The sequence below is a fragment of the Panulirus ornatus genome, chromosome 66, assembly GCF_036320965.1.
Source record: "Panulirus ornatus isolate Po-2019 chromosome 66, ASM3632096v1, whole genome shotgun sequence".
Classification (NCBI taxonomy): Eukaryota; Metazoa; Arthropoda; class Malacostraca; order Decapoda; family Palinuridae; genus Panulirus; species Panulirus ornatus.
The window spans coordinates 2,780,929-2,807,712 of NC_092289.1; the positions used below are offsets into that span (position 1 = coordinate 2,780,929).

Genomic DNA, 26,784 nt, shown 5'->3' on the forward strand with positions numbered 1-26,784 from the left:
ATCCTTTGTACAAATGGAGCAACTGCTCTGAATAGAAGAAATTTCGATATCTAAATAGGACTCCTAGTTTCTTAAGAGGTAGCCTTAGCTACTTCCATAATGTGGGATTTCCGAGACAGAGTGGATGTTAAAATAATACCAGTTATGCTCACTGAGTCAAAAGGTGGATTCACAGAGGTGTCAAAGGAGAGGAATGTAGTGAGGAATTTTCAATGGAGAGATGATTAAAAACTGGATCTTTGAGGCATTGAACTTGACCATATTTTATTCATCCCACTGTGATATCCTGTCCAAGTCAGAGTTTAATGAGAAAGTTGTGTCGAGACAGGATGCCTATTGAGTGAGAGAAGAAAGAGCAGAATTAAAGGATGTGGGAGAGTGCAATGCTGTGCTGTCAGCAGATGAGTTATTTGTGGAAGAAGGGAGAAAAAGTGCAGGGGACAGAGAGAACCTTGAGGGACAGCTGACCTTCTTTCACAAATTTTATCTTAATTCTTTTTTTCACTTATTAAGATCTGAAAATATATTCATCTAACACAAAACTTGAAGTGAAACTATAATGAGAATAATGATTACATCACTTTGTTAATCTTTATCATTGCAATTATTCTCCATTAGCTTTCTCGCATTTCATAGTTATATCATAAATTTTTCCCCTTTACCTCCTTTTCTTTATCAAGTCCTGACATCCATACTGAGTTCTGCCTATGATGTGAGCCTTTTAAAAAGATGCAATATCAATGGAAATATGTAAAATTAAACTGTTACTAATTAATCCACAATGTTCCAGTGAATGTCAACCAACACTGACAAAAGGACCACCTGTACAGATATCACTCCCTTGTCAGAGCTACAAGTGATGTACAAATCAAATGTTTAAAATGAAAACAGCAATTAGCTATAAAGTACTGCTTTACTCTCTAGGCAGCAACTCAAAAGCAAGTATCTTTCTTTATCCTACGCAGCAACTCAAAAGCAAGTATCTTTCTTTATCAAATTAAGTTTTATGTGAAAGGCAGGTGAAAGTTTGGATATACACCATCTTATCAATGAATTACTACTACCATGGCAAAATTATCCAATTAGTTGTGTACATAGGTTAGTTGTACATGAACACTTTTCACGACTGGACTTCTTACAGTTACACGACAGTTAATGACATGATTAGGTTTACTTATTAAGATACAAAAATATATTCAACACAAAATTTTAACTTGAGACTAATGAAAATAATTACATCGTTTTGTTAATCTTTGTAATTACAAATGTTCTCAATGCCTTGACATACACAGATATAAAAGCTCACACTCACACTAAATAATACAAATATCTATTTAATAATTTATATTTGCCCCAGGACTCTTTTGTAAGAAAGGGTCCTGTGTTACCCAGGACTTCTTTCCAGGAGCTCCTACAGCTCCAAGGCTGTGCTACTTCCGTAGCATGGAAATGATAAACTCCTTTGGAGTAAGTTCTTTAATACAACTGTACTTCCAATGATACAGCCTCATAAAAGGTGACTTATCCCTTGTGGTGTAACACTTAAATGCAGACACACCTTGATTCTCCTAATTTTGATACTATGTCTCAAAATCCCTCTACCCTCTATCACATTGCTTCTGTGTTGCATTTACTCTTCCCCTAATTCCTCTAACTACTTGACCTTTTGCCATGAAGCTCTGCTCTCTTCATATCAATGTACTGAGATTCTCTATGCAGGGGATTTCAGTGCACACCATAAGGATTGGTAAGGCTCTAACTGGTATGATCCTAGTGAAGTTGAGGCCTTTTCCTTTTCTTTCCTTAATTAATTGGAACAATCAATTTGCTTTTTACTTGAGTTCCTGACCATCGCAACCTATCTTCTAACACATTTCACTTTTTTCTTTTTTTTACCTCAGAACTGTCCAACCTTTCGTGAACCATTTCTGCCCACTTAGGGTCCTCTGACAACAATCTGATTTCTGCTAATTCTTACCAGGCAAGCCCATCCTCTATGCGCCCCTAGAAATGCCAACTCTGGGACTTTGTAAGAGCTCAAAGGTTATCACTATGCAGCTCATTTACTGACTTTCCTTGGGATGGGTACTGCTTCTCTGGCTGGGATGCCTCGGAGTTGTACTGAACACATGCCAAAGGTTATCTTACTTGGGATGGAGTCCTACAGCCCTTCTAAATCTTTTTCTCCTTAATTGTGGCTTCACCACTCCTACTCTGATGCCTGCTTATCAGAGATGCGTGTATGTTTATGTGAGTATATGAATGGATGGGTCTTTCTTTGTCTGTTTCCCTTCTGAAATCCACTTTGCTTTCACTTCTGCTCAGAATCATTGCAAAGCACACTTTTATAAAAAGAAAGTGCTCAATTGACTTCTACTGACAATTCTTTTTGGTTCTTAACCTAGAGCATCTCCAACAACAACTGTCAACCTTTCCTCTTCTTATCTCATCTGATCAATCTACTGCAAACTCTCCAAATGATAAAGCTACTCTTTATGGCATCTTGTTTTCCTTTAACTCCGCTTTGAATGATATAGCTTCTAATCCTCTGTATGAAAGAGCCAAAGAGAGTGCAATGAAATGGTCTGGACATACTGAAAAGTTGAGTTCAAAGAGGACGACTGAAAATATATACATTTCAGAAGTGGAGGGAGCTATGAGATAGAGAAGACTGACCTGGAGATGAAAGGATATAGCAAAGGATACTATATATGTTAAGGGCCTAAACATGCAGGAAAAAGAGGTGTGCAAAGGATTGAGGGAACTGTGGTATACAGGAGGCATCATGCTTTCAATGGGTTGAATCAAGGAGTGAAGCAGTCAGGAAGGACCACGGAAGGGTCTGTGAGGCCTGGTTAAGGATTAGGGGTGTTGGTTTAAGTGCATTATACATGACAGCAATAGAGTGGAAGAGCAAATGAGGACATATAAATATATGTATGTACAAAATTTCAGTATCAATGATAGATATCATGGATTAAATACCTGACCTTTAAAGCTTAACATATGGGTAAAGGGTGGATGAACACATGAAAGTAGAGAATAACTTGAGGATAAAGTAAAATTCTTATAGCCTGCAAGATCAGTGATTAGTCTTTCCTTGAGGTCTGCAAGCACAAATTCTTTCTTTTTGGGCTTTGTAGCCTTGGTGTCTTTGGGTTCTGCAACAATGCGAGATGTCCCAGTACTTGTGCTATATTTAGAGCTGGACACACTAGAGTGATACTGGCAGCCTCCATACCAGATGTGTTGCTACCAAGTCCTCTTTCTACAGTTTCACTTAGGGATGAAAATCGAGGACCACCATCTTTCTTGATAATTTTAGTATCCCCACTCTCATTCTCTATCATTATATCTCTCCTCTTGATGCCACTTTCTTCCCTGGCTGAATTTGTCTTCAAGGCTTCATCACTGCAGTCATCATCTCCAGATTCGAATATACTGCTTAAAGGTCCTCCTGCATCAATATCTTCATTTTCCTGAATAGTGTTGTCAAAATCATCTAGTATCTTCTTAGGATCTGCATTAATTACTTTTGTTTTAGTCTCTATACTTTCTGAGCCTACAATTACCTTTTCAGCAATCACATCCTCAGAGGCCATGTTTTCAGAGTCATCCTCATTCTTAGTGACATCAATAGGAGGCTCTTTAAGTGTTAGAACACTGCTATCTTCCTTTAATGCTTGAACACCATCATCTTCGGAATTCTCACTCTCACACAAATCTTCTTTGAATTTTTCACCTTGAGATAAAGACTTAGTGTCTGCCTCTCCACAGTCCTCTAAACCACTTACATGATTTTCTTTATTCATTCTATACCCTTTGTGCTGAATCCAAGGTGCTGTTGGATCCAAAATAAGGGTGACCTGGTCAGCAACAGACAATGACCAATCCACATCTTTTGTAAAACAGCATGCCAAAGCACCTGGGTCCACAGGATGGGCTTCTGGAAAAAGGAAGAAAAATATCTGCACTTGAAAAGTGTATGAAGAGCAAAATTACTTAACTATACTAATCTAAAGGACTGGATAAAAAGACATCCATCAAAATCAAGTTGAATAAATGTTAAGACTTTTCTGACAGTAACTGTATTTTTCTTTGAATACATTACAATTTAGCATCACCAGAAACCTAATAGCCTGCTACACATCCTATCCTCAAAATAATTCACATCATCCTGCTATTTCACAGATCTTGTACCATCTTTCAAGAAAATGATCAGTCATCTCATAAATCTAGCTCATCTATCTATCTCTTCTTCTGCTTCCCCTTTTAGAAAGTTAAAATACAAGGAGGGGAGGGTTTCTAGCCCCCCGCTCCCGTCCCCTTTAGTCGCCTTCTACGACAAGTGAGGAATGCGTGGGAAGTATTCTTTCTCCCCTATCCCCTATTGTTGACTGGTTGGTAAGGTTATTTAATGCAAGTATGACTCATGGTTATCCCTGGGGATAGGGGAGAAAGAATACTTCCCACATATTCCCTGCGTGTCGTAGAAGGCGACTAAAAGGGGAAGGAGCGGGGGACTGGAAATCCTCCCCTCTTGTTTTTTTTTAACTTTCCAAGAGAAGGAACAGAGAAGGTGGCCAGGTGAGGATATTCCCTCAGAGGCCCAGTCCTCTGTTCTTAACGCTACTTTGCTAATGTGGGAAATGGCGAATAGTTTGAAAGAAAGAAAGATGACTCATGGTGAGGTGCCAGAGGATTGGCGGAATGCTTGCATAGTGCCATTGTACAAAGGCAAAGGGGATAAAAGTGAGTGCTCAAAATTTGAGTATTCCTTGGAAATTATATGGGAGGGTATTGATTGAGAGGGTGAAGGCATTTACATAGCATCAGATTGGGGAAGAGCAGTGTGGTTTCAGAAGTGGTAGAGGATGTGTGGAGCAGGTGTTTGCTTTGAAAAATGTATGTGAGAAATACTTAGAAAAGCAAATGGATTTGTATGTAGCATTTATGGATCTGGAGAAGGCATATGATAGAGTTGATGGGGATGCTCCGTGGAAGGTATCAAGAATATATGGTGTGGGAGGAAAGTTGTTAGAAGCAGTGAAAAGTTTTTATCGAGGATGTAAGGCATGTGTACGTGTAGGAAGAGAGGAAAGTGATCGGTTCTCAGCGAATGTTGGTGTGGCAGGGGTGTGTGATGACTCTATGGTTGTTTAATTTGTTTATGGATGGGGTTGTTAGGGAGGTGAATGCAAGAGTTTTGGAAAGAGGGGTAAGTATGCAGTCTGTTGTGGATGAGAGAGCTTGGGAAGTGAGTCAGTTGTTGTTCGCTGATGATACAGCGTTGGTGGCTGATTCGGGTGAGAAATTGCAGAAGCTGGTGACTGAGTTTGGTAAAGTGTGTGAAAGAACAAATCTGAGAGTACATGTGAATAAGAGCAAGTAATTAGGTACAGTAGGGTTGAGAGACAGGATAATTGGGAGGTAAGTTTGAATGGAGAAAAACTGGAGGAAGTGAAGTGCTTTAGATATCTGGGAGTGGATTTGGCAGCGGATGGAACCATGAAAGCAGAAGTGAATCATAGGGAAGGGGAAGGGGCGAAAGTTCTGGGAGTGTTGAAAAATGTGTGGAAGTTGAGAACGTTATCTTGGAAAGCAAAAATGGGTATGTTTGAAGGAATAGTGGTCCAACAATGTTATATGGTTGAGAGCGTGGGCTATAGATAGAGCTGTGCAGAGGAGGGTGGATGTGCTGGAAATGAGATGTTTGAGGATAATATGTGGTGTACGGTGGTTTGAGCGAGTAAGTAATGAAAGGGCAAGAGAGATGTGTGGTAATAAAAAGAGTGTGGTTGAGAGAGCAGAAGAGGGTGTTTTGAAATGGTCTGGTCACATGGAGAGAATAAGTGAGGAAAGATTGACCAAGAGGATATATGTGTCAGAGGTAGAGGGAATGAGAAGTGGGAGACCAAATTGGATGTGGAAAGATGGAGTGAAAAAGATTTTGAGTGATTGGGGCCTGAACATGCAGGAGGGTGAAAGGCGTGCAAGGAATAGAGTGAATTGGAACAATGTGGTATACCAGGGGTCGACATGCTTCCTCACATTCTTCAATGCTCCCAGAACCTTCGCCCCCTCCCCACCCTGTGGCTCACTGCTTCCATGGGTCCATCCGCTGCCAAATCCACTCCAGATATCTAAAACACTTCACTTCCTCCAGTTTTTCTCCATTCAAACTTACCTCCCAGTTGACTTGTCTCTCAATCCTTCTGTACCTAATTACCTTGCTCTTATTTCCATTTACTCTCAGCTTTCTTCTTTTACACACTTTACCAAACTCAGTCACCAGCTTCTGCAGTTTCTCACCCAAATCAGCCACCAGCGCTGTATCATCAGCAAACAACAACTCATTCACTTCCAAAGCCCTCTCATTCAAAACAGACTGCATACTTGCAGTTACTATCTTTGCATATTTACCTGAGTTATAAATATAGCCACCAGCTTCAATGATACAGTCCCTATTCCCAACTTTATGTATGCGTCCTGTTCCCCCAGTGTTATGCATCCAGTTCTTTGTGTCAAACAGCAGAAAGAGATACTTGGTTGTTTCTGCCAAAAAGAAACTCTCCATACGATTTTCTAGTGTGTGATCATTCACATTTTTTACCTGAAAGAGAATAACGTCTATAGTGAAATATGTATTCAATGGAATATAGAGTAAACAAAGCAAAAATTGTCTAAACTGAAATCTGAAACTATAAAAAGGACTTCAATTATCAAACTACATAATGTGAAAAGTAGCATTCATAACTCATTTGAAATGGTGTCAGACTTTGGAAGAACTTGAGGTAAATATGGGTGTGATCACAATCACAACAGTAAAATGTTAAAGAAGGAAAGAAACTTGGAAGGGAATAATGGTAACAACAAACAATTCACCTTTGTATTCTAGAATTACCATAAATACTCTATAGAAATAAAAAAAAATTGTACCAGCATACCCTCCAAATAAATTTCAATATTACTACATATACACATATAAAAGGAAAAGGAAAGAGGATGCTGATCACAGGATGGAAAAAGTTGGTCTGTTGCAGCAATGTCCTCACAAAGTGCTGGTAGCAACTGGCACTGAATGGGTTGACATTATCCAGGTGGTAGTCACTCACTGGCCAAGGGTCCAAAACAAACAAGCCAACATGATCAATGATGACTGTTTAGCAAAGGACAAAAAAGACCATCCCTATATTACCGGGATGGAAGATGCTGACCCTAATTTTCCTTGGAATAATCCTAGAGAATCTCTTATGCTCATGCGACAGGTCACAAAAGAGAAAATCCAGTTCATATATGTACAGATCTCTGAATTGCTTATGATCGTTCTTTAAAATCTATAACTTACTTTATCTAACACCGTCTGCAGTGTCAGATATTATATATTACAACCACAAGTTTCTTGTGAAAATATTAAAAAATAAGAATAAAACAAATAAAGAGCCTTCTAACAGTGGCATAACCGCAGCTGGTCTTAGCAGTGTGTTGTATACTAGCCACTATATCGGCACCCATCTCTAAAATTCTGTCATCCTTGGTAGCCTGGTACAGATACATCAAAGACTCTGCAAGTTCTGGACGTAGTGGGTAGCCTTCACGATTAACTGGAGTTTCTGCCTGCCAAAAGAATTCATTTCATTATTACTTATTACCCATTGGGTTTTTTAATCAAGTGCCTTAAAATGTAGTAATTCTGATAAACATTATGTAAATTAAGAAAATTTAGTAAGAAAACAGGTTTTAATCTATGGAAGACATATTTTAGTTTAAATAACACAAGCTGAGGACACTTGTGCCCATATCTAGTCCAGAACTTAGTGGATGAATAATTACATGGAAAGTTTACCATACATTCATGTATAGCTGCCTACAACCAAATACAACTAAATCAAAGGAGTTGGTGGCTGACATACATGAAAAAATAAGCTCAACTTGAATGGCATTACCCCAGTTCCCACCTTTTCCACATGATTTTAGAATCATATAGTCAAGTACAGCAAACAAAAAATGAGGGGCTAGTCAACAGGTACAAACGATGGGCTACAATGGGTACAAACAGGAACAGGTACAAACAATGGACTAGTCAAGAACGTACACAACAGTAAGAAGCAGGTACAAAGGTGGACACACACACAGGTGGTGGAGGTGCTCCCTGGACTCGGTATGGCATACTAAAGATTTTGGAGGGTTATCATTCCTGCAGGCGCATTAATTACATAAAAGTAAGGGGGTAGTGGATTGTGGTGGGGCCCCTGAATGACAGAAATATTAAACATTGAGTCTGACCATACTGTTTCTAAGGTTTTCAAGAACAGTGGGATAGAAGAAATCAGCTCTCAGCAAATGTTTGAAATAATGTAGGTAGTAGATGAAAGGCAGCCAACAACAAGGGAGGGATATTACCAGTAATACCCTTCTGGGTACCAGGAGGATTAGAGACACCTGTTTAGTGAGCCAGCACTGTAGTGGTTGTCAATTTGCACTCCTCTGACCCAGGTAGCTGTCTATTCTCTCTCTCTTTCTACCTCACTAAAATGTGGACTACTGGTATTCTGTCAACAACATACAATCTCCCCCTGTCATATGTAACACTTAACAATATTTGACTCATGCAGCTCATTCTTCAATACTCTAAATTTTCGTACGATGAGCACTATGCACTAGCCCTGCCTTTTGGCAAAATGGTAGGAGCAGTAGGTAGAAGTGGTACATAGGAACATTTAGACATGATTATCAGACAGAAGTAGCAGGTAGGAGCATTAGATATAAGCAGTAATAGAAACATTAGGTAGGAGCCTCTGCAAATACTGTGCTAGATTTGTTCACTGCCTATGGCCTGTTAAGGGCAATGTACTAAAGGGTATGAAGCGGCACTGGAGTTCTTCAGTTGTGGAGAAAATGGCAAATGCTGTGTGCAGAGAACAACTACATAAAGATTTAATGTAAAGAGGTATCACTGTGAATAAATCTTTAGATGGTAATATATATACTACGTGATGGAAACAATGACACTGGTTTATCAAAACTTATTTCCTGGGTAACACTTGTTTGTGTGCAAATGACTATAGATATTATTCTTTCTACTGAGGGAACTGTTTGGGAATATTACCCTGCCTAAACTACGAAACTAAAAAGATAATAAATGTAAGCAGAAAAACTGGCCTTCTCAATTTCATACTAGCCAGAAAAGGATGTAGATAAGGTAGGATATCAAGAACTGGCAATTATGACAAAATCCACAAAAGAAATTAATGAAATATGAAGTCAGCCTCTATGAAACTGGAAGGCCTGTTTAGATGCCAAAATTTTTCCTCTGTACGGTTATTCCATGTATACAGAGGACTGGTCCATCCTAGTAAGGAGCACTACTCTCAAGTCTCAACACTGCATCCTTCCTTGAAAGAGTCGAGTCGAAAGTGGCTCAACTTATATAGTCTCCCAGGCATAACCTCAAACCGTGACCCAGTTACCCTATGCCATAAATGTCAGTTCACTTTCCCTATTCTAAAGGAATTACTTTGGTTTTCCTTCCAAGAGCAGGCTGCTTGTGTTCGCCCAACATTAGCTAAACTATGCAATACTCGGCATGCTGTTGTATCATATGATCACTGTGTGGCTGTTGGCAACTCAAGAGTTGGCTGTTTTGATAATTGTTTCTTTCCTTACACCTCAAAGTTTGGAAATCTCTACCCTCTCATGTCCTTCCCAGCAACTATGACCTGGCACATTTTAAAGGCCAGGTTTTTCACTTCCTCTACAAATCATAGTCTGGTCCCACCGTGGGAAGCCCACACTATCGCCCCTAGTGTCTAGATGTTGACCACTAGGAGGTCTGGTTCCACTGTGGGAAACCAACACCATCCCAGTGTCTGTGTGTTGGCCACTAGGAGGTCTGTTCCCACTGTGGAAATCCCAATGTACTTTTCCTTGTCCCTTCTTTTTCCCTTTCATTAAATCTCTAAATTTCAATAGATCTGGCCTTGATGTGGATTTTTGTCCGTGACAGGAGCCTCCAAGGGGGAAAAAAAAGTGTACAGCAAATAAAATATTTTGGCTAAGGCTTATTAGGAATCATTAACCTTTCAGTGTGGGAGGTAACTCAACTGCTATCATATGCTACTGCTTCAGAGGCACTCCTTACCTTTGGGATGTTATAAAATTCTGGAGTAAATCCAAATTGCTTCCAAACTTGATGGTAATTAAAAACTATCTTCTGTGCTGAATTAACATCACCTGCAAAACCATTTTAACGTTACGTTATTTCAAATATGTTATATTTCAAAGATCCTAATATCTATGATATGTAAATTAGTTAGTCCTACACCATTATATACTCACACCCAGGGAAAAAGTTCCATTTCTAATGTTATCTCGCTGAGGCATGAAAGGCCAACATTTGTATTATTTCTATTTTATTATACTTGATCGCAGTTTCCCGCATCAGCGAGGTAGCGCCAGGAAACAGATGAAAAATGGCCCATCCACTTGTACATACATATATATACATAAACGCCCATACACACTCATATACATACATATACATATCAACATATACATATTCATACATACACACACACAAACATATATATATGTACACATGTACATATTCATACTTGCTTGCCTTCATCCATTCCTGGCACTACCCCACCCCACAGGAAAAAGCACTGCTAACCCCTGCCTCAGCAAGGTAGCGCCATGAAAAAAGACAAAAAAAGGCCACATTCATTCACACTCAGTCTCTAATTGTCGAGTGTAATGCACCAAAACCACAGCTCCTAATCCACATCCAGGCCCCACACACCTTTCCATGGTTTACCCCTAACGTTTCACATGCCCTGGTTCAGTCCATTGACAGCAAATTGACCCTGTATATCACATTGTTCCAATTGACACTATTTGTTGCACGCTTCTTACCCTCCTGCACATTCAGGCCCTGATCGCTAAAAATCTTTTTCACTCCATTCCTCAACCTCCAATATGGTCTCCTGCTTCTCCTTGTTCCCACCACCTCTGACACATACTTCCTCTATGTCAATTTTTCCTCACTCATTCTTTCACTATGTCCAAACCATTTCAACAAACCCTCTTCTGCTCTCTCAACCACACTCTTATTATTTCCAAACATCTCCCTTACCCTTTCATTACTTACTCGATCGAACCACCTCACACCACATAACTGTCCTCAAACATTTCATTTCCAACACATCCACCCTCCGTATAACCTTATCTAAAGCCTATGCCTCACAACCATATAATATTGTTGGTAATATCATTCCTTCAAACATACTCATTTTTGCTCTCTGAGATAACGTTCTCTCCTACCAAACATTCTTCATTGCTCCGAGAACCTTCGCCCCCTCGCCCATCCTGAGACACTTACGCTTCCATGGTTTAATTTGCTGCTAAGTCCACTCCCAGATATCTAAAACACTTCACTTCCTCCAATTTTTCTCCATTCAAACTTACATCCCAATTAACTTATCCCTCAACATTTGAAACAATCATAATATTTCTTCTCAAGCCTCAGTGAGGAAGTTTTAGGAACAAATGACTGACAGCCTCATTTGCACACATCCACTCTCTACCTGCCATGTATAATATACTGAAACCAGTACCTACCACTCACAGAGAAGCCCCACAGGCTGTTTCTTTGTTGACTTTGACAGTTTCATATGACCTAATTCAGTCCAATGACATCACTTCACCCTTGCTCCACATACCTCAATGACCCTTATGGGACTCTGGATTGTACTTGAATGGTTAATTGAGTTCATACTCAGCCAAATCTGGTTTGCCTCTTCCTGCACTCAATTTCAAGGGAAGGCATGATTTATCAGTCCGTAGTGATGCCTTATATCACAAACAACTATACAGTAAAACCTTAGGTTTGAAAGACCAGAAAAAATGGAAGCTGTCTACAAAAATGAGTCAGTATTGAAATGGGCTTAGTCCAAAACTTTGTACATGGTCCAACTTTTTTATGTTAGAGCCTCTAGTCACAGACAAAAGTTTATATCAAGGCCAGGCCTTAACAGAAACATAAAGAAGTTAATGGAAGGAAGAAAGAAGATGAGAAAAAGTATTAATTTTATTTTTGAGGAAATGAAAATCTTGACTTTTTAAATGTGCCAGGTCACAGATATCGGGAAAGACTTTAGAGAGTAGAGAGTTCAAAAGTTTCAAGGTGTGGGGAAATAAAGTTATCAAAATAGCCCACCCTTGAACTAGCAATATCCTTCTCAAACCCAGCTGACAACATTGTCCACATTGCACATGTTTTGCTCTCATGTCAAGGTTTGCTTTTGCATTATCAAAATATAAGGTGACTTTAAGCAATGAGCAAAAATTAAAGTTAAAAAAGAGGTTCAACTCTGATGTAATGCACATTCACATGTGTAAGGAATACAGGATAAAGAAACAATGTCATATTCTCAAGAACAAGGAAAAGCTTCATAGCTTGAAAGTAAGTCAGTTGTTTGCAGATGATACACACACTGGTGGCAAATTCAAATGAGAAACTGCTGAGGTAAGTGACAGTTTGGAAGAGTACATGAAAGGAGAAAGTTGAGAGTGAATGTGAATATAAGTCAGATGATTAGGTTTAGCATGGCTGAGGGAAAGGTTAGTTGGGGGTGTGAGTTTGAATGGAGAAAAGTTGGAAGTAACATATTTTAGATAACTGGGAGAGGATATGGAAGCAAATGGAACCATGGAAGTGGAAGTGAGTTATATAATGGAGGAGGTGAAGATTCTGAGAGTGCTGAAGTATGTGTGGAAAGAGAGAAATAGCAAACATGGAAAAAAAAATATATTGTGAGCAGAGGCGCCTTTCTTCGTCTGTTTCCTGCTGTTAACTTGCTAACCCGGGAAAAAGTAGTTACATGAAAAAAAGGTAGACAGATACAAAGATAGTCCAACAGCTATAAACTTCCCAATGCTGTAAGACATGAGTGATGATAGCAACTTTTAAGTTCCTAAATGGATATTACAATGTAAATGCAACACTGCTACAAGGGGCAATTTATCAGGTAAGAGATATAACAGGAAACTGACCAAGATATAGATCAGAAAAAGTATGACAAAATACATTCATAATAACAAAGCACTAAACAAGTGAAGAAGCAGTAAGCAAAGAGAATACAACGAAACTTAAGAGACTGTATTTCAAAAAAGACATTAACAGAAGGAGTTCCTAAACATCCAACTTCCATCCTGTAAGCACAAACTGGTAACCATCCAAAATACTTAGACACATGCACTTCTAGCAGGAAACAAGCTACAAGAATCTGTGTGAAAAAGACTTGGGAGTCGACTGTTGCAGTAGTCCCATTTCGGGTGAAAAACTGAGGAGACCAAGTGTCTGCTAGTAAATATCAAAACTGTTTCAAAGTTCATGGATAAGGAAATATCAATAAAGCTGTTATGTGATACATAAGGGCAAAAATAGATATACTTTTCAAATTTGGCCACCACACATAAAGCACAAAGAGCTAATAGAGAAGGTACAGAGGAGAGCAACAAAGATGCTACCAGAATTGACAAAGCAGAGTTACATTCAAATAAAAGAGGCATTCAAATTGCCCATCTTATAATGGAGAAGAGTGAAGGGTAACTGATCACAACTTTTAAGTTTTTAAAACAGATGACATAGACAGGAAACATTTCTTCGAAAGATGTAGGGACAGAACAACCAAAGGATGTAACATGAAATTAGGCAAGAAACTTGTTAAAGATGGTGTGAGGAGGTACTTTTACAGTATAGTATAAGAATGAAGAATGAGTGGAATAAAACTATTGAAGACATGGGTAATGCTGACAGTAATAGAAAATCTAAGAAACTGCATGACAGAAAATGTTCAAGAGATGAGGAACCATAAGTCCAAAAGTCTCTTCCCCTACAGAACAAATAGTAATTAAAGTTGGGGTCCCATGAGTGCAGACCCTCCCTATACTGTACAAATAGGAATAAATTACATACAAATGCAGACATTATCAGGAAAGGAAAATCAGAAAGCAAATGGTTGGCTTTCTACAACAGAGCATGGTCTTAGGGAAAGGAGGTCATATGTAATCAACTTCTTAGATTTCTATGAGAAAGCAAGCCCTGTTTTAGACAAAAAGGCTGCATGGTTGTTTGCATCTGGACTGCCAGAAAGCATCTGGCATTGTTCCACATGGGAGTACGATTGAGAAGATGTATCACCAAGAAGGATTTGAAGGAAAACTCCGTCAGTGGACTGAAGACTATCTCACCAGAAACAAACAAAGGATGCATGTCAACAGACCTTTCCTAAATGTGAAGTGATCATTGGAATGTCGCAGAGTTCCTATCCAGGAACATCACTCTTGTAGACCTATGTAAATGAATTGCATGAAGGTATGGTCTCCTCACTGAATACACTTACAGATGATGCAAAGGTTATGAGGGAAATGGGAAGTGAGGAGGATTGCATCTATTTACAAAGGGACCAAAGCAGACTCCAAAGCTGGTCTAATACATGGTCAATGAAATTTAATCCAATCAAATGTTAAGTAATGAGGATGGGAGAATGTGAAAGAAGGCCTAAACATGATTATTAGCAAGCTTCAGGATTCTGTTTGAGGAAGATTTGGGCATTCACATAATCCCTAACCTGTCACCAGAGTAACACATCAGGAAAATATCTAAGGAAACAAAATATACGCTAGCAAATATTAGAATAGCTTTCAAGTATATAGATAGGGAAATACTTAGCAATCTGGTTATATCCTACATTTGGAAAAAACTAGAGTATGCTTTTTTTTTTTTTTTCCAAAAGAAGGAACAGAGAATTGGGCAAGGTGAGGGTATTCCCTCAAAGGCCCAGTCCTCTGTTCTTAATGCTACCTCGCTAATGCGGGAAATGGCGAATAGTTTAAAAGAAAAAAGAAAGATGCTTCTTGAGTATGGTTATTGCACCTAAAGAAGGACAAAGAGCAAATAAAGGTTCAGAGAAGAGCAACACTGAATTAAGAGAACTGAATCAAAGGGAAAGGCTACAGGCCTTAAATCTGCCAACCTTAGAAGAGAGAAAATTGAGGGGTGACCTGATTACAACCTTTTTCTTAAAACAGACTGATGATGCAGACAGTGAAATGTTGTAATAGAGCAGTCATAGCACATAACATGAAATTAAACAAGAATCTAGTTAAAAAGATACAAAGTACTTTTATAGTATAAGAGAGGTGGATAAATGGAACAAGTTGGCTGAGGACATGGTTTATGCCTACAACATACATAAAGGAGCTGTATCATAGTAGAGAATGTTCCAGAGGTGGGGGCCCATAAGCATAAACTTTATATAATTGTAAAGAGGTAATTACACGCACATACATGTCCAATGACCATAAAATTAAGCATACCTATGAGGGTCAGTACCCCAGGCCAGTAGGCTTCAAGAGACTGGAACACTGCCATTGTTACATAGCCTTTTGTCATTGTAGCCCATAAATACCAATCTTCATGGCGAAGGTGTTTATCAACAGCAGTTCTGGCTTCACTAAAAATAGCCATTAACTCAGGTTTCTGCAAAAGTGCTGCCCCTTTCACGAGATATTCAAAATATGAATCAATACCTGCACCTGTAAAAGGAAAGATATGTTAGAGCTTACTGCTGATGTTATGATATAATCAATGGGCCATTTTCTATACAGTATTCAAAGTAGGATGGCCTGAGTGTTACCATATAATATATAAACACATTAATTAGTGTAAATCTTAAATAACATGCACGGTTAAAGACAAAATGTCCACAGTAAAATGCACAATTATGGACCTCCATAGTATAGCTGTCAGCAATGCTATAAGTGACACATCCACAGGCTGCCCAGGGTTGAGCCAGCGTAGATTGAAATCCTGTTCGTGGCAATCAGTCTGCAGTTAAACCAGCTTTCTATCCTCCATTATGGCATTTGATAAAATGGGTACCTCTGTATTCCCAGCATGCTGATGAAAGCAATTAAAGGGGGCGAAGAGGGGAGGTTGGAAATCCCCCTTCACGTATTTCAGTTTGAAAAAGTGGAAACTAAAGAAGCCACACTGGGAGTGCTCATCCTCCACGAAGGCTCAGGCTTGGGAGTCTAACTGTGTAAGGATGTACCCAAGATGAGAAGAAAGGAGAGATTGGTAGTATGTTTGAGAAAAGAAACCTGGATGTTCTGGCTCAGAGTGAAACAGAATTCAAGGGCATAGGGGTTGGTGAGAGGACAACAGCTGCGGAAGGAACAGCACTACTCCTGAAGCAGGAGTTGTGGGAGTGTATGATAAAAGTGTAAGGAAGTAAATTCTACAGTGATGTGGGTAAAACTGAAAGTGGATGGCAAGAGATTGGTGATCATTGATGCTTATGCATGTGGCCATGAGATGAAAGATCATAAGAGGAATGTATTTTGGGAGCAGCCAAGTGTGTCAGCAGTTCTGATTTTTTTTTTTTTTTGCTTTGTCGCTGTCTCCCGCATTTGTGAGGTAGCGCAAGAAAACAGACGAAAGAAATGGCCCAACCCACCCCCATACACATGTATATACATACGTCCACACACGCAAATATACATACCTACACAGCTTTCCATGGTTTACCCCAGACGCTTCACATGCCCTGATTCAATCCACTGACAGCACGTCAACCCCGGTATACCACATCGATCCAATTCACTCTATTCCTTGCCCTCCTTTCACCCTCCTGCATGTTCAGGCCCCGATCACACAAAATCTTTTTCACTTCATCTTTCCACCTCCAATTTGGTCTCCCACTTCTCATTCCCTCCACCTCCGACACATATATCCTCTTGGTCAATCTTTCCTCACTCATTCTCTCCATGTGCCCAAACCATTTCAAAACACCCTCTTCTGCTCTCTCAACCACGCTCTTTTTATTTCCACACATCTCTCTTACCCTTACGTTACTTACTCGATCAAACCACCTCACACCACACATTGTCCTCAAACATCTCATTTCCAGCACATCCATCCTCCTGCGCACAACATACCCATTTTTGCTTTCCGAGATAATGTTCTCGACTTCCACACATTCTTCAAGGCTCCCAGGATTTTCGCCCCCTCCCCCACCCTATGGTTCACTTCCGCTTCCATGGTTCCATCCGCTGCCAGATCCACTCCCAGATATCTAAAACACTTTACTTCCTCCAGTTTTGCTCCATTCAAACTTACCTCCCAATTGACTTGACCCTCAACCCTACTGTACCTAATAACCTTGCTCTTATTCACATTTACTCTTAACTTTCTTCTTTCACACACTTTACCAAACTCAGTCACCAGCTTCTGCAGTTTCTCACATGAATCAGCCACCAGTGCTGTATCATCAGCGAACAACAACTGACTCACTTCCCAAGCTCTCTCATCCCCAACAGACTTCATACTTGCCCCTCTTTCCAAAACTCTTGCATTTACCTCCGTAACAACCCCATCCATAAACAAATTAAACAACCATGGAGACATCAAACACCCCTGCTGCAAACCTACATTCACTGAGAACCAATCACTTTCCTCTCTTCCTACACGTACACATGCCTTACATCCTCGATAAAAACTTTTCACTGCTTCTAACAACTTGCCTCAAACACCATATATTCTTAATACCTTCCACAGAGCATCTCTATCAACTCTATCATATGCCTTCTCCAGATCCATAAATGCTACATACAAATCCATTTGCTTTTCTAAGCATTTCTCACATACATTCTTCAAAGCAAACACCTGATCCACACATCCTCTACCACTTCTGAAACCATACTGCTCTTCCCCAATCTGATGCTCTGTACATGCCTTCACCCTCTCAATCAATACCCTCCCATATAATTTACCAGGAATACTAAACAAACTTATACCTCTGTAATTTGAGCACTCACTCTTATCCCCTTTGCCTTTGTACAATGGCACTATGCACGCATTCCGCCAATCCTCAGGCACCTCACTATGAGTCATACATACATTAAATAACCTTACCAACCAGTCAATAATACAGTCACCCCCTTTTTTAATAAATTTCACTGCAATACCATCCAAACCTGCTGCCTTGCCGGCTTTCATCTTCCTCAAAGCTTTTACTACCTCTTCTCTGTTTACCAAAATCATTTTCTGATATACGAGACTGAATATTACTGATGGGTGATTTAAATGAGAAGGTAAGTAATGTAGTAGTTGAGGGTATGATTCGGGAGCATGGAGTATTCAGTGACTTTAATGGACATAGTGAAGATCTTGTGAATTTCTGTGCTGAAAAAAAAATATATTGATCGGTAATACCTGATTTAAAAAGAATATACACAAATATACATATGTGAGAAGGAGAGACGTACAAAAAAACATTATTAAATTACATATCAACTGATAGGCATGTAAAAGAAAATTCTTTATTGTAAATGTCCTGAGAAGGATTTGTGGAGGTGAGGGGAAGATTTTTGGAGGTTTCCAAAATAGAGGAAACAATGTTTGGGAGAAGAGTGGTGTGAGTTAGTGAGCTTGGAAAGGAGACGTATGTGATGAAATCTAGGAGAGATTGAGTATAGCATGGTAAAAGGTGGGAGTAAATGAAGTGAGGGGGGTAAGAAAGGAATGGGAGGTATTTAGGGAAGCAGTGATGGCATATGCATGAGATGCATGTGTCATGTGAAAAGTGGGACATGGACAGATCAGAGAGGGGGCTGAGTAGGATGAAAAAGTAAAGCTGCTAGTGAAAGTGAAAACAGAGGCATTTGGGCTACAGACAGGGTTGTACAGAGTAGGGAGAATTTGTTGGAAAAGAAATGTTTGAGAACAATATGCAGTGTGAGGTGGTTTGATCAATTAAGTAATAAACGGGTATGAGAGATGTGCGGTAATAAAAAGAGTGTAGTTGAGAAAGCAGAAAAGGATGTGTTGAAATGGTTGGGACATATGGAGAGAATGAGTGAGAAAACATTGATAAAGAGGATACATGTGTCAGAGGTGGAGGGAACAAGGAGAAGCGAGAGACCAAATTGGAGGTGGAAGGATGGAGTGAAAAAGATTTTGAGCGACTGAGGCCTGAACATACAGGAGGGTAAGAGGTGTGCAAGGAATAGAGTGAATTGGAATGATGTGGTATACCAGGGTCAATGTTCTGTCAATGGAACAAACCAGGGCATATGAAACATCTGGTGTAAAGCATGGAAAAGTCTGTGGGGCCTGGGTGTGGGTAGGGAGCTGTGGTTTCAGTACATTACACATGACAGCTAGAGACTGAGCGTGAACGAATGTGGCCTTTTTTTGTCTGTTTTCCTGGTGTTACCTTGCTGAAGTAAGGGGTAGTGATGCTGTTTCCTGTGTGGCTGGGTAGTGTCAGGAATGGATGAAAGCAAGCGAGTATGAATATGTACATTTGTATATATGTCTAAGTCTATATACATATCATTTACCTATTTATTAATTTATTTATTATACTTGATTGTTGTTTCCCATGTCAGTGAGACTGCACCAGAAAACAGACAAAGAAAGACCCATCCACTCATGTACACATACATGCACATATACATCATTACATATGTACATATCCATAATTGCTCGTCTTCGTCCATTCCTGGTGCCAACCCGCCCCACAGGAAACAGCATCACCACCCCGCTTCAGCGAGGCAGCGCCAAGAAACAGACGAAAAAAGGTTACATCCACTCACACTCAGTCTTTAGCTGTCATGTGTAATGCACCAAAATTTTCAAGGGAAGTCAAGTACTTCTCTTTTTGTAAATACTATTAGCTGGTGGGGCAAGGCAGTTAGCAATGGATCTGTTAAGAGGTAGCTAGCATCTCCCTTCCATTTACTAACAACACTTAAAATTTCTCCCTTCCATTTACCAACAACAACATACTAAAATTATCACTTTACTAACATCAGATAAGGTTAGCATTATGCATATACATACAATATTCTTTATCATCAATCTAATTCTTAAAGTATACATAATTCTGTGTACATGCTACATTTCAAGATGACTATGTAAAAGATGCACATTCATTTACATAAATTATTGATGTCTGAATGCTACTTTCATTATAAGATAAACCAAAGATTTGTAAATATGCATTTCATGATACTGATGATACTGTACCTTACTGTGACATTACCTACCTATACCAGAATCTTGAGCTGTCCATCTTCCTGTTAAGACATCAATGTGGTTGCCTAAAAGATTGATTGATGAACGATGATCCCAAACAGCATGCAAAGCACGCAGAGCCACCTGAGATCCAAAACACAAATTCCATGGCCAATGAATGTAAGTTAGAGCTGAGTATTATTACATACTGGTCTGAAGACTAAATTTACTGTCCTGACCACCCATTACCATAAGGTTTTGACAAAAAATGTCTGCTTGTAAGATTAATATATTCATTTACAGGGTTCAGTAAACAGAGTGCAATACCTATTAATCATTCCAACATAAATTTTATTACAAGATGATGCACTTCAAGGAATCTCAATCATTTCTCAACCTGCTCTGCCTACCTACATGCAATGTACAGAATCATTTTCCAGAGTACAAAATCACCCATGCATGAATCCTCACTAAATATAATAATCACTACCCAGATCACCCATGCAAAATCCTCTGTGTTATAACTGCCACCCAAGTCACCCATGCAGAGGCCTCTCTAAATGTTATAATCACTACTCATATCACCCATGCAGAATTCCCACTAAACATATAATCACTACCCATCTCTAAGATAATCATCCATATCATTTTGTCCCTTCTTTCCATGCCTCCCTCTTCCCCTGTCTGAGGGGAGGGAATATAAGGAAAATGTTCTAAAGTTCACATTTCTTTGCCTATGATAAAAGTGTTTCATGTATCTTCAAGAACAGTTATAAGCACCTTACCAATCTAATCAAATAATTAATTTTCTACAATTTCTATTTTAATAAAGATCCATTGAACAACTGATCATTACTTATACATATCTTCCCCATCTACATTATGAACCTCATAACACAAGATGAAAAAAATGTGATAGCTGTGTTTACTGATTCCTTCCACAAGCAAAATACAACACACAAAAAAATCTACTTTATTACCTCTTCATATACTGGGTCTCCTGTGAGTCTAGAGAGCGTGCCAAATTCTATTATGTACGTGCCTACACCAGCTGTACAGGTAACTGGTGTTTCCCCCTCCGGTACTCCTTCCCTAAGATTAACTGTACCATATGGCATACCTGTCAAAAAAAATAAATACATATAATGGCATGACTATAAAACAGAAGTGGACATAAATATGGAGTTAGGACATACTAAATAAAAAGTGCTATGGAATATAAGTGGAAATTTTATGATGCAAATAAAGCTCAGCAACCTGACTGCAAGAAATAAGCATGAATGACATCATAATGTCTAAAGTAAATTAAGCTTGAGGATATATGACAATCAAAAGAGGAAATGGTGCAACCACTACTAAATCTGGAATTATAACATGAATAGAATTATTTTTTTTAAGGTTTCCAGGCAGACAGAAGAGTAAACACACTTCCAAAGCCAGAATTCAGCTTCAAATTTAACACTGCCCATGTGAAGTTTCTGACAAATGTTCTAAAACAACTACAGCCACTACTACACATGTAAGTATGAATCCAAGTAATTATCTTTTTATACACAAATGCTTCTGCTGTCTTACTGAGGTAACGGTCTGTGGCAGGGATGTTAGATGTTCCCATGGTTGTTTAAGTTGTTCATGAATGTAGTGGTCAGCGAGGTAAATGCAGGAGCATTGGAGTGGGGCAAGTATGCTGTCTGTTAGGAATGAAAAAGCCTGGGAGGTGAGTCACTTATTGTTTACCAACGATACAGCACTGGTGGCTGATTTGAATAAGAAACTGCAGAAATCTGTGACCAAGTGTGGAAACGTGTGTGAAAGGAGAAAGTTGAGAGTAAATGTGAATAAGAGCAAAGTTATTAGGTTCAGCAGGGTTGTGGGACAAATAAATCAGGATGTGAGTTTGAATGGAGAGAAATTGGAGGAAGTGAAGTGTTTTAGATATCTGGAAATGGACTTCACAGCGAATGGAACTATGGAAGTGGAAGTGAGTCATAGGGTGGGGAGTGGGAGCAGGTTTTGGGAGTGATCATGAATGTGTGGAAAGATAGAATGTTATCTTGGAGTGTGAAAATGGATATGTTTGAAGGAATAGTAGTTCCGACAATAATATCTGGTTGCAAGGCATAGGCTATAGATAGTGTTGTACGGAGGAGGGTGGATGTGTTGGAAATGAAATGTTTGATGACAATGTGTGGTGTGAGGTGGTCTGATAGAGTAAGTAACAAAAGGGTAAGGGAGATGTGTGGTAATAAAAAGAGTGTGGGTGAGAGAGCAGAAGAGGGAGTGTTGAAATGGTTTGGACATATGGAGAGAATGAGTGAGGAATTGTTGACAAAGAGGATATATGTGTCAGAAGTGGAGGGAATAAGGAAAAGTGGGAGACCAAACTGGAGGTAGAAGGATAGAGCGAAAAAGATTTTGAACAATTAGGGCCGAACATGCAGAAGGGTGAATTGGAACAATGTGGTATACTGGGGTTGATGCGCTGTCAATGAACTGAACCAGGGCACATGAAACATCTGGGGTAAACTATGGAAAGGTCTGTGGGGCCTGTTTGTGGATAGGGAGTTGTGGTTTCAGTGCATTACACATGACAGCTAGAGAGTGAATGTGAGCAGATATAATTTTCTGCACCTATTACAGGAAAGTCTATATCTCCCCGAGGCACAAAAGGATCTGATCACCCTTTTCATAAGAACAGTGCTGTCTATTACCAAGACAGATTAAAGACATATATTTTTATAGCTTTTTCTCAAGAACAGCAAGCCTTACTACAAACAGAGCTGAACAAGTACACTCCAAGACCTTATCCATCTTATAAAGCAGTTTAGTTCAAATTTAAAATTCAATTACTTTCTAACCTGTAGGAGTATCAAAAGCAGGAATCAGTCTATCTGCTACATCCTTCGCCATCCTCAGAAGCGGTCCAGCACAGGGCCATCCTTCCTCAACATCAATATCCATTCTGAATTGTAAATAAGAATCCATATATATTTGCCCTCACTTTCTCTTACCTTACCATTTTTTTTTTTTTCATATATATCTATTTCATTATACTTAATAGCCATTTCCTGTGTTAGTAAGGTAGCACCAAGAAACAGACAAAGAGAGACTTATCCACTCACATACACATCTATGCAAATATATGCATATACACATACATACATGAATAAGAGCAAGGTAACTAGGTTCAGCAAGGTTTAGGGTCAAGTTAGTAGGGATGTAAGTTTGAATGGGGAAAATTGGAAGAAGTGATGTGTTTTAGATATCTGCGAGTGAATGGAACCATGCAAGCAGAAGTGAGTCACAGGGTGGGGGAGGGAGTGAAGCTTCTGGGAGCAATGAAGAATATGTGGAAAGAGAGAACGCTATCTGAGAGAGCAAAAATGGGCATGTTGGAAAGAATAGTAGTTCCAACAATATTATATGGTTGCGAGGCATGGGCTATAGATAGGGTTGTACAGAGGAGGATGGATGTGTTGGAAATGAAATGTTTGAGGACAAAAAATGGTATGAGGGGGTCTGATCAAGTAAGTAATGAAAGGGTAAAAGAGTGTGTGGAAATAAAAAAGTGTGGTTGAGAGAGAAGAGGGTGTGTTGAAATGGTTTGGAAATATGGAGAGGATGAGAGGAAAGGTTGACAAGGTGGAAGGAACAAGAAGCGGGAGACCAAATTGGAGGTGGAAGGATGGAGTGAAAAAGATTTTGAGCAATCAGGGCCTGAACATACAGGAGGGTGAGAGGCATGCAAGGAATAGAGTGAATTGGAACAATATGGTATACCAGGGTTGACGTACTGTCAGTGGATTGAACCAGGGCATGTAAAATGCTTGGGGTAAACCATGGAATGGTCTGTGAGGCCTTGATGTAGATAGGGAGCTGTGGTTTTGGTGCAATACACATGACAGCTAGAGACTGAGTGTGAATGAATGTGGCCTTTTTTGTCTGTTTTCCTGATGCTACCTAGCTGAAGTGGGGGGAAGCGATGTTGTTTCCTGTGAGGTTGGGTGGTGCCAGAAAAGGATTGAAGGCAAGTATATGTACATATATATATATATATTTTTTTTTTGCTTTGTCGCTGTCTCCCGCGTTTGCGAGGTAGCGCAGGGAAACAGACGAAAGAAATGGCCCAACCCACCCCCATACACAATGTATATACATACACGTCCACACACGCAAATATACATACCTATACATCTCAATGTACACATATATATACACACACAGACACATACATATATACCTATGCACACAATTCACACTGTCTGCCTTTATTCATTTCCATCGCCACCTCGCCACACATGGAATACCATCCCCCTCCCCCCTCATGCGTGCGAGGTAGCACTAGGAAAAGACAACAAAGGCCCCATTCGTTCACACTCAGTCTCTAGCTGTCATGCAATAATGCCCGAAACCACAGCTCCCTTTCCACATCCAGACCCCACACAACTTTCCATGGTTTACCCCAGACACTTCACATGCCCTGGTTCAATCCACTGACAGCACGTCAACCCCGGTATACCACATCGATCCAATTCACTTTATTCCTTGCCCTCCTTTCACCCTCCTGCATGTTCAGGCCACAATCACACAAAATCTTTTTCACTCCATCTTTCCACCTCCAATTTGGTCACCCACTTCTCCTCGTTCCCTCCACCTCCGACACATATATCCTCTTGGTCAATCTTTCCTCTCATTCTCTCCATGTGCCCAAACCATTTCAAAACACCCTCTTCTGCTCTCTCAACCACGCTCTTTTTATTTCCACACATCTCTCTTACCCTTACATTACTTACTCGATCAAACCACCTCACACCACACATTGTCTTCAAACATCTCATTTCCAGCACATCCATCCTCCTGCGCACAACTCTATCCATAGCCCACGCCTCGCAACCATACAACATTGTTGGAACCACTATTCCTTCAAACATACCCATTTTTGCTTTCCGAGATAATGTTCTCGACTTCCACACATTCTTCAAGGCTCCCAGGATTTTCGCCCCCTCCCCCACCCTATGATTCACTTCCACTTCCATGGTTCCATCCGCTGCCAGATCCACTCCCAGATATCTAAAACACTTTACTTCCTCCAGTTTTTCTCCATTCAAACTTACCTCCCAATTGACTTGACCCTCAACCCAACTGTACCTAATAACCTTGCTCTTATTCACATTTACTCTTAACTTTCTTCTTTCACACACTTTACCAAACTCAGTCACCAGCTTCTGCAGTTTCTCACATGAATCAGCCACCAGCGCTGTATCATCAGCGAACAACAACTGACTCACTTCTCAAGCTCTCTCATCCACAACAGACTTCATACTTGCCCCTCTTTCCAAAACTCTTGCATTTACCTCCCTAACAACCCCATCCATAAACAAATTAAACAACCATGGAGACATCACACACCCCTGCCGCAAACCTACATTCACTGAGAACCAATCACTTTCCTCTCTTCCTACACGTACACATGCCTTACATCCTTGATAAAAACTTTTCACTGCTTCTAACAACTTGCCTCCCAATACCTTCCACAGAGCATCTCTATCAACTCTATCATATGCCTTCTCCAGATCCATAAATGCTACATACAGATCCATTTGCTTTTCTAAGTATTTCTCACATGCATTCTTCAAAGCAAACACCTGATCCACACATCCTCTACCACTTCTGAAACCACACTGCTCTTCCCCAATCTGATGCTCTGTACATGCCTTCACCCTCTCAATCAATACCCTCCCATATAATTTACCAGGAATACTCAACAAACTTATACCTCTGTAATTTGAGCACTCACTCTTATCCCCTTTGCCTTTGTACAATGGCACCATGCACGCATTCCGCCAATCCTCAGGCACCTCACCATGAGTCATACATACATTAAATAACCTTACCAACCAATCAACAATACAGTCACCCCCTTTTTTAATAAATTCCACTGCAATACCATCCAAACCTGCTGCCTTGCCGGCTTTCATCTTCTGCAAAGCTTTTACTACCTCTTCTCTGTTTACCAAATCATTTTCCCTAACTCTCTCACTTTGCACACCACCTCGACCAAAACACCCTATATCTGCCACTCTATCATCAAACACATTCAACAAACCTTCAAAATACTCACTCCATCTCCTTCTCACATCACCACTACATGTTACCATCTCCCCATTTGCACCCTTCACTGAAGTTCCCATTTGCTCCCTTGTCTTACGCACTTTATTTACCTCCTTCCAGAACATCTTTTTATTCTCCCTAAAATTTAATGATACTCTCTCACCCCAACTCTCATTTGCCCTCTTTTTCACCTCTTGCACCTTTCTCTTGGCCTCCTGTCTCTTTCTTCTATACATCTCCCACTCAATTGCATTTTTTCCTTGCAAAAATCGTCCAAATGCCTCTCTCTTCTCTTTCACTAATAATCTTACTTCTTCATCCCACCACTCACTACCCTTTCTAATCAACCCACCTCCCACGCTTCTCATGCCACAAGCATCTTTTGCGCAATCCATCAGTGATTCCCTAAATACATCCCATTCCACCCCCAATCCCCTTACTTCCATTGTTCTCACCTTTCTTCCATTCTGTATATATGTATATAAGTATATGTCTGTGTATGTATATGTGTAATGTTGATATGTATATGTATGTATATGTGCATGTATGGGCTTTCATGTATACATATGTGTATATGGGTGGATTGG

The 26,784-nt window shown here is 39.8% G+C and overlaps 1 protein-coding gene across 1 annotated transcript in view; it reads right to left on the reverse strand.

Annotated features, from left to right (window-relative positions):
• Positions 1 to 2,818: 2,818 nt before the first annotated feature.
• LOC139746881 (ER degradation-enhancing alpha-mannosidase-like protein 2) overlaps positions 2,819 to 26,784 on the reverse strand; it is a 37,176-nt gene continuing 13,210 nt past the window's right edge. Inside the window, 9 exon segments of the mRNA XM_071658534.1 lie at positions 2,819 to 3,218; positions 3,221 to 3,946; positions 6,424 to 6,613; positions 7,453 to 7,617; positions 10,142 to 10,233; positions 15,382 to 15,600; positions 20,119 to 20,230; positions 21,067 to 21,206; positions 22,945 to 23,048. Coding sequence (XP_071514635.1) covers positions 2,971 to 3,218; positions 3,221 to 3,946; positions 6,424 to 6,613; positions 7,453 to 7,617; positions 10,142 to 10,233; positions 15,382 to 15,600; positions 20,119 to 20,230; positions 21,067 to 21,206; positions 22,945 to 23,048 — 1,996 coding nt within the window. The 3' untranslated portion in view covers positions 2,819 to 2,970.